Source organism: Perna viridis, chromosome 2 (genome assembly GCF_037379345.1).
Source record: "Perna viridis isolate PV_CMFRI_1.1 ecotype Kerala chromosome 2, ASM3737934v1, whole genome shotgun sequence".
Taxonomy (NCBI): domain Eukaryota; kingdom Metazoa; phylum Mollusca; class Bivalvia; order Mytilida; family Mytilidae; genus Perna; species Perna viridis.
In genome coordinates this window covers 10,991,346-11,000,772 of record NC_142446.1, presented here as the reverse complement: position 1 = coordinate 11,000,772, position 9,427 = coordinate 10,991,346, and the positions used below count along the sequence as shown (strand labels likewise).

General features: G+C 32.4%; 1 protein-coding gene across 1 annotated transcript; it reads right to left on the bottom strand.

Moving 5' to 3' along the window:
- Positions 1-2,944: 2,944 nt before the first annotated feature.
- Positions 2,945-7,786, bottom strand: LOC148623619 (uncharacterized). The gene is made up of 3 exons (XM_088565062.1): positions 7,573-7,786; positions 4,278-4,430; positions 2,945-3,115 (listed from the first exon to the last, which is right to left on the bottom strand). Exons 1-3 carry the CDS (start codon positions 7,696-7,698, stop codon positions 2,945-2,947), a joined length of 450 nt encoding a protein of 149 aa, XP_088421188.1. The 5' UTR covers positions 7,699-7,786.
- Between the last annotated feature and the right edge of the window lie 1,641 nt (positions 7,787-9,427).

The following is a 9,427-nucleotide window of genomic DNA, read 5'->3' as shown; positions in this document are numbered from 1 at the left end:
AAATCCAGAGCAATCCTTGTTATTTTTTTTTTATCAAAGCAGCGAATATTCTTAGGGAAAAAACTATTGCATCCTAAGGAGTTATGAACTGGAACATTTCCTGAAAGAGATAGTAGCATTATAAAATATGAAAACTGTTGTCAATGAAAGAAGTGGGACTGAAATTGATTACAAGCTATGATCAGACCTTCAATCAGATTGGCCAATTCACAACAGTGTAGCTAACTTCACAAGTCTTAAGTTAAGAAGGATGTACAAGATCAAGACAAAATATTTGCTAATTAATAGGCTCTCCTGATGAAATGAAAGTAAAATATAAGGAATATTCAAAACTCATTTCACATACTAATTCTTCATGTAGGAGTGGAATTCTTACAGAGAATTATCACTTACAGTTCTGTTATGTTTGTAGATATAATTGAGACCTAATCCACAGACCAAAAATTTGGACTGTTAAGTTGGCTCGCATTCTAATGTTTACTGGACTCCAAAATCCCTATGACAGCTAAAACTGCATAGATAGTTATGGCAATCCATCCGAAAAGATAATAAACCTGTTGAATCTTGCATTTGAAAAAATATATATCATTGGAACGTCAAACATAATTCAGGATATAGAAGGAAAGATAAAAAGGAACTGTTCCATAACTGATCATGACTTCGATAAAAAGAACCACATGTCTTCCACCAAATAAGTAATAAAACAATAAAACATTAGATAGAAGGTTTTAACAAAATGGAAAGACAATTAAGTATTTCAAAACAAAAAATTTCGAGTGAATATGCATTGCGTGATTCATATAGAATCTGAATATAAACTGCAGACGAAGAAAGAAGCAGTGGAGTCTAATATTTTTTAAGAGTTTATTGAAGAGAGTCAATACAGTTTTCAAGCAAAGAAGCGAGGTCAATGTGCATACAGTACCCTTATGATTCCTCTTTGTCTACCTAGGTAACCACATAACTAACTTGTGAAATTAAATAACTAGAACTCCGCTGATATTATACTTAATATAACAATAAACCATTGGACACACGTTCTCGGAAATCGGTAAATGACTAGGTAAACAAAAAAGACAGAGAGAAACAAAACAATGAAATACAAATAAACAAAAACAAAAACAAAAACAACGCCAGTAAGGATGCGGCCTAATAAATTTTCTGACATCAAATCATGACTACCTTTTACAAAATTTGTTATATTGTGAAATATTCATCTTAGAAAAAATATATTCCGTTAATATTTTTCACAACATAGTTTGAATCTTTTATTTAAGTATATAATGATGATCCTATGGCATAACAAAGCACGACATGTATTCTTTTTTTTATAAAAACTTACTGTACAATCTCGTCCTTGGTATACTGTGATGCTGTTTTATTTAGAACTGCAGGTAAATCCCGAGCAATTTCAGCTTTTTCTTTCGGAGACATTTGACTTCTTCCGTGTTTATATTCCTCGACGCGCTGTAATAATATTGATTGTATATTTAACCAGATTACGAATATATTGTGCATAGAAAAACATAGTGCTCTTCATGTTGCATAATGAGGATATGAAAAATGCAACTGTGTCAAAAACAATACCTATTTAATTAGAATCTAACCGAAATTAAAAGAAACGCATCTTTTGAATAATCTCCTAGGCGTTTAAACATATGCATTAGGCAAGAAAACCTTTATTTGAAATAAATAAGTCTTTGAGTATGCATGATATGTAAGTGACTGTTTTATCGCTCAAATAAACATATCATTTTTATGGGTGAAGGTGCAAATTAGAAAGAATAAGTAATCGAAACAATGCATAACAAGTTCTGTAAAAATCAGTTGACTCAAAAAACAATTAGACTACATTGAGCAAATGTTCTGACCTTTATACATATATGGTTGGTATTGATCGATGTTTTATGGTAATTCTTTATTATCTCAATTGTATTTGTCTACTTGGGATAATTTTACACCATTCCCGAAATTAATTAAATCACAATACCTTGTTCAATTGACCAATATTGCCCAAGTGTGAATTCCTTTTGATGTGACCACTTTGTGGCTCGTGTCGGGGGAGGGGGGGGCTTCATTATTGTTGCTAGACTATCACAGGATTATACTTACTTGTAATGTGACAAGTACCGCTGGTGGAGCAGGACATGTTAACCCTTCTAGATCACCTGAAGTAACTCCCGGTTTACCTCATATTGCTAGTGCTTAAGATATTTTTGTGTTACGTTTTGTTTTCCTTATCATCCGTTTCTATGCGTTATCTTTTTATATGGTTTTTATTATACATTGTGTATGTAGATTGTCTTTGTTTCCTGTTTTCCCGTTCGAGTCATATACTTGAATTTGGCCTACTTGATCAGTCTTATTTTCCACCCTTCCGCATTTTAAGGCTATTTACAAACCTTTTTGAAATATACATTTATCTAACTTGATACTGAGAATGCATTCAAACAAGACCCAATTAGGTAAAAAATCCACAGAAAACTAAAACTTTTGTCAATAAACTGAACAGACAAAACAACTACAAAAACAAAGAATAAAAATATTGAAATTTTAAAATCAACTTAAGTTCATATACTTCTTTCTTTGAAGAATACTTTGATGCATCTCCACTGCAGTTTTTCGCAATTTCTTTCATTATAGGTTTAAACTTTTGCTTCGAATCGGCATCCAGTATTTCGAAAGCGTCTTCTATTCTTTTCATTAGTACATGCTGTCCTTCCTTGAATTCCTTACAGTGGTTTGTAATATTCATCCACCTGAGAGGGATTAAAAACAAAACATAATATAGTTTTTGAACAATACAACTACACTAAATCAAAGTGGTAAACTAAAGGTTCCGACGAAATCCTCCAACAAATAGTTCGTACCGTGTAATGCCATCACAGCTATTTGAGCTTCCTAAAAGCAACCATAAAATTATAGTTTTTGTGTAGAACTTTACTCACATTCTGAGGAGAATTTGATTTGGTATAACTGACAGCAGATGTTGTTCTGCAATGAAGACATCCATGTAAAGAGATATCAGGTCAACCCATAATTTGTCCTCCCACATACGTGGTACAGACTTGGTATCCACAATCAGGTTTGCAAGTTTCGTCTTTGTATGAACATCCTGTAAAAATAGTCACTGCTCACGAGACAGTCAAAAAGATGTAAGATTCGTACAGGAAATTTCAAATAAAAAAACTAAACATAGTTGGGAAAAAATAATTATCCGCTTAAATTCTGAATAAATCCTAAAAATAAGTTACCGTTATATTGAACAGACTTTTCAACTGTCGTAACGTGTTATGTTTTAAGATAACATTCACTAGAGGCTAAGTTTTCATATGTTAACACCCAATCATTTTTTTTTTTTCAGAAAAATTACATCTTGACAGGTACTAGATACAGGCTGAAAAGATTATCTCTCAAAATATCAAAAGGGATATGTGTCTATGTCGCACATGGAGTTTGTAATTTAAAACTTGATTGATGATGTCATATTCTTACTAATCTTATAAATTATGGACAATTTATAATGTCAATACAACAATTTGAAACCATCAAAGTGGACACATCCTTCAGGTATAGTTTATTGTTTGCATATATCGAACTGTGGAGAAGTGATGCCTCAGAAACGTAAAATTATCTCAAAGCCAAAAGACCATGACTGCAGGGACATGTGTATGAAGCAGATACGTGATTGTGATGAAGTAATTCCGAGCTCGCTACAAAGTTCGTTACTGGATCTCTATTTAGTATAAGTAACGGTATTCTCGAATCCCATGATTTGACTTTTGCTTAATTTAACTGTTCACTGAATATACAGTAATGATAGTAATAACCAATCTATCAAACTTCCATTATGTGACAAATGTTTACCATTGGAAAAGGTACAGTAAAATAAACAGGAATTTTGTTGTTTACAAAATTTTGACATCAAACTTTATTACTTTTCGGTCAAGCCCAAGAACATGATCATTAAATTCATTATGTGATTTCCAATAGAACTCTTTCTTTTATATAAGCAATTATTATCTTACAAGCAGTTGAATCAGAGGCAAACACCCTTCTCCTGTATTGTATGATAATAACAGATATGAAATAAGATGTAACACTATAATAAGATGATAAACATATCTTGAAATCTTTACATTTCTTTAATTTCCGACTACCTGTAAATGTGATTCAAAGATATCGAGATGTGGCATATATCAACTCATTTCTTCTAAGAATATATTGATAAATAATAAATGGTAATAATTTCTTTTATTACCAAAGCACCTACTTACGTCAATATTAAGACAAGTTTTGTTAGATTTTTTCAACTCTTTCAAGACAGTGTACTTTAAGTTACAAGGCAAACGATGAATCAGTTTTCTACAGATTGTTCCCAAGGCGACACTGGTCTCTATATTGTTTATAAGCTTTGACAAACTATCGGTCTGAAATTACAGTAATGTCTTATTCATAAGCAATATATTTACTATCAATTATACAAACAATCGAAATAAAGTGGGTTTATTTTAATTTTGTTACAATTTTAAACTCTAGAATCAATTGTATTTGCAAACACTAGAGGTTTTGGTTTAAAATAATTTAAGATCACAGAAGTGAAATATCTTTTCTATAGAATACACAACAGTGTTTATTGTATGACTAGGTTGAAGTTTCATTTTCTGTAGTAGGTAGCTGTGTATATTCTGGTTATATTTTAATAATTTGCTTCAATGGTCAAATACGCGAAATATGTCCAGACAATGAAAACTGATTAAAACCTTTGCCCTTTTAAGAGAGCTTCTGATATCCATCAGAAAAATCAATATAACTAATATTGACCAACCAATTGCAGTAGGGGACATAGAAAGTTTTTTTTTCAATGAAGATGCGTCAAAAAATAAATCAATCTTACACAACAAAAAACGCATGAAGCTGCATATAAAATGCACATTAATCTAAATTTATGTGATTCTCGTGTGAAATTTACATGTGAAAATTCATGCACATGGTGCAGATCGATACACAATAACGATTCACGCTTTCATGATGACGATCATAACATTTTTGTGTTGAAGACTTTAATCTTGTAGCAATATAATCATGTTCCAGACGCATGACTATAAGAAGTTGAGCAAGGTACAGAGGTCTGCGTAGTTTCGGCAAATTCAAACATAGCATATAAATTGTGATATGAAAACTTTTGAAGGAATGTAAGGAAAGTTGAAGATACAAGACAATAAATCATCGTGATCGTTGTATACATGTAAGTTTCATAATGTTCCCTTCTCGTCGATCTATAAGAGTAGGTGAAGATATGAGACTTTGATCGTAGTGTCTGGAGTATTCTTTATCTTAAGTTATTTCTGGTAGGTGGGATTTCTTTTAAATATTAAATCATTTGATACTTGGATTGAAAGTAGTTTTCACAGCATAAGGTTTGATTGGTCGTAAAAGTTTCCCATGGTCACGTTTCTTAAAAATCTCGCGATATCAAAGGCAAGTCGAAAAGCTTGAAATTATCAAGTGAGAAAAAGAAAAGATCAATCATTGCCATAAAAAGAGAAAAATCTTGATAAAACAATATTATAACATAAATAATCAATTGCAACGACATTATTGTCAACCCCCCCCCCCTTAAAACAGCACGAAAACATTATATTGCTTTAGATACCTACAAAAATAATCTATTTGAACTTTCATAAGTCTTTGTTTATCATATTTCGAATACATTTAAGCGATTTATTTACTAAATCAAAATCAATGATGCGAATTGATATTTTTGTAAGCCTTTACATGATAGAATAAAAGACAGTGGTGCTGTCTTCCGGATTTTTTTCGTGTTTATCCCGGCCTCGTTTTATTCATTGTGTAAATTGGAATATTCCTTAAAGCATAATATTTGCGTATAATGATCGGTTTTCAGTCCAGTTGAATCATACCCCCGCCTCCGAAACGCATATGAAAGCCCATATATTGGCATCGTTGTATTATATGCCAAATTGTCCCATAGCTCTTATTTGGAGATTGTATTAAGTAACAAGAATGTCTTGAAATACTTGAAGGTGCTTGGACATGCCGCATACCACGTTCGATAGTTGCGTAAGCCATTCTCTCGCATAGGGAAATCATTAAAATCAAGATCATCAAAAAGCAACCACGGGTAAAGAATGAAGATTTCTAAGAATGAATAATCAAAATTTGCCTCTCACTTCTTGAAGCCTTAAAAGTTTTGCTAATTGATATCCGAGTGAAGATAAAGAGATATATATGGTCTACATTTGCATTACTTATTCTCGATGTTACCTTACTTTTCTCTTTCCAACAAAATATGCACCCCCTCGCCGATGGACCCCTGTCGTCTTGCGTGACATGCTTTAATCTGCCTACTGACGTTGCCAGTGGCCCTTGACCTCTCTTTTTTCTGCGTTGGTTTAGTTTCCGACAAAGAAATTTGTAGTTTTATGTTTGCCTAACTAAAAGGGGTCATCTTAAACACGCTCACAATACCCAACGCATTAAGATTTACAAACTTTAGAAAAAATCAACCCTGTATGTATCCAAATAAAGGGTTGCCCATTGACCGATGAGTGGGAAAAACGTCTAAGATATTAATGCTAGTAATCATTCACTTAAGTTTGAAATAAATCGGTAAAGATGGGAGGCGTTACCTAGGCCACAAGAGGTTATGACGGACGCCGGTACGGACGTACGGATTGACACTTGAATGGGTCAAAAACATTAAAGCTCTGCAACTTTGCAATGGATATAATAAACTGTTTCTTTAATTGCAATACGTAAAAGTTAACTCTTTAATACCCTTTTTCGCGTTTTGTTTTCTATTTTGCGTTTTGAAAAACAGCATTTCAAGCAAAAAAGGGATGGATCAACCACGATCTTCGGTTTTAAAAAAAAAGTAGTAAATATGTTTTATGACGAAAACATAAGTTTTTTTATGTTTACAAGATAAGAAAAAAAATTGATATGGAAACCCCCAAAATTAATGTTTGTTATTACAAAATTGTGCGTTTTCTTAAATTTTAGAGAATTTCTGGAAGGTAACCGTAAAATTGATTTAAGGTTAGCTGTAACTTGATTGAATAACAATTTTGATATAATTTTATAACATGGCTTCTTTATAAATGACGTTTTTTTTATGTTATATGATTTTGAAATACTCATTTTTTGTGCGTTTTGCAGTTTTTAAAAAAAACAGTGACCACTTCCTATTTTTACGACCAAGCAATTCTAAAAGTACGATAAAAGACCTCTCCAAAGATATATAATATAGCCGTGTGTGAGGTGGGTGCATTAAAACCTCAAAATCCCTTGTTCGGTACTCGCTTATGATGAGATTTAAATGACGAATAATTCTTCAGAAAAACTAATTGGTAACAAGACACAAGTTTAACTCTCTCAACCAGAAAGGGCATATAAATACAAATTTCGTATTTAGACTTATACTCACTACACTTAATATTTATTGAACGAAAGGACTTGAACAATGTTGGCATGTTTACTCCCATGTAGTGTCGGCATATCTACTCACCGATAGACTTCGCATAATGTCGGCTTTTTTTCATCACTCACCGATAAAATTCGTATGATGTCAGCATATTTAACAAACTCCAAATGTTGCAAGTAAAACGTGTCTGTGAAGGCTGAGATAACTTTTGGAATATTAGTTATGCTTAAATCCATCAAACAAGTAATCATCTGTTTGACATCATATACTGAGGCTGTCCCATCAAAGACTTTGAAAACTGAAGTGTACGATTTTTATTTATTGACTACAAAGCAGTAAAAAAGTTATACTTCACTTTTAAAAAGAATGGCATGAATAACAACAATCTCATCAACCATTGTAATTCTTGTACATTTTTTTCCATAATAAGGAAGAATCGATTGCACCATCATACTTTATTGAATTTGAATACAAAATGTTTTAGAATTAAATCTACCCCCTAATCACTCCTAGAAATGACATTTCCTTCGCAAACAAAATGGGATTACCTTGTTTGTCTGTCTGCCTGTCTCTCCACGCACCCTGTAAGCGCAACACCTAGACTGCATGATCGAAATTAACTACACTTTATAGAAAGGTCAAGCACCATATGTCCTGACAGTATGTTATATCAATCCCAGTTCTTTCCATGCAGAATTGAAGAACCACGGTACATCATAAGTCATATATTTAGGACACAACTCGTGCCATGCCGGAAACTACTTTTAACTACAGTGGGTCAGTTTCTTTGTAAAGACCCTATGTGCGAATCAATGTCAATACAAAAAAATACTATCTTAAACGATTTGACCATATCATAACTATATCCCTTACGAACTAGCCTATTCCGAATCACACTTTCTGGAAAGAAGAAATAGCATATGGCACGAGCCTTGTGAAGAGCCAATTGTATCTTACATCCTGTAAAATGTATATTCAAAACCGACCCGTTCCTTGTTGATAAATTAGTTCTACCGGATAAAGGAACAATAATGCGACCATTTTCATATAATATGAAAATTAATTGATAAAAGATTTCTAATAATTGATCAAACAAGATCTTCATCCAGATTTATTTTTAAACTTTTGAAACAGAATACTTACCGGGTTATTTAAAAAGCAAGGCATTAAAATACAGGAGGAGAACTAGAGTCCCTATGTAAGCATTAATTACACAATAACTTACACTTTCCTGACATGTCTTTGAATTGAGTGGTTAAAACATCTACAATTTTCTTAGCCTCCTTATTAGATCTAATCAATTTTAAGAATTCTTCAGAAAAAGTTCTCTGGCCTGAATTATCTTCAACAAAGGCCCAGTACTTCTTGCGTAGGTCTTGTTTGTCGCACCAATCTTGTTCAGCCATTTCATTCATATCCTGATGTGTATTGGTGTCACCATAATTCAATTCGCGTGTCTCTTTTGACTCATTTTTCTAGACATAAGAAGGACATGTTAAAAGTAATCCCGCAGAATTTTTTATTTCATCTCCAAAAACATCTTCAATTCAACTCAGAAATTAGTTTTCTTGTCGTTTATTAAATAATTAACCCGAAATGTAATGAATGAAGTCTTTATTCTTCATCGATAATAGTAACAACAGTACATTCCTTAAATAGGTAAAAAAAAACAACGGTTTTATTACATTGAACGCCGCTGAGCCCCATACACAATATTTGTGGCTGCTTATCACTGAAAATCATTCAAATTGAAAAAAAAAACATTTATCAGTTCAAAAAAAGTTTCATGTACTGGGTGAGACATTAAAACTCTTTTCAGTGTTTTCGCTTATTTATCAAATTCTTTTTTTGACATAACTTGGATGAAAATAATAAACAGTTGGTAAACGTCCTAGTGTCTGATCTTTTTTTTTAAATAGAATGTTAATTTTGGATTGGAATTTCTACATTTAAGATATTCATAGACCGTACAGTACATTT

Coding starts and splice junctions, on each gene's coding strand:
- LOC148623619 (XM_088565062.1), bottom strand. CDS start 7,698: ATGATTACTTGTTTGATGGATTTAAGCATAACTAATATTCCAAAAGTT. Junction 4,431..7,572: donor ACATCATACGAATTTTATCG/GTGAGTGATGAA, acceptor CTGTAATTTCAG/ACCGATAGTTTGTCAAAGCT. Junction 3,116..4,277: donor AAACTTGTCTTAATATTGAC/GTAAGTAGGTGC, acceptor CTATTTTTACAG/GATGTTCATACAAAGACGAA.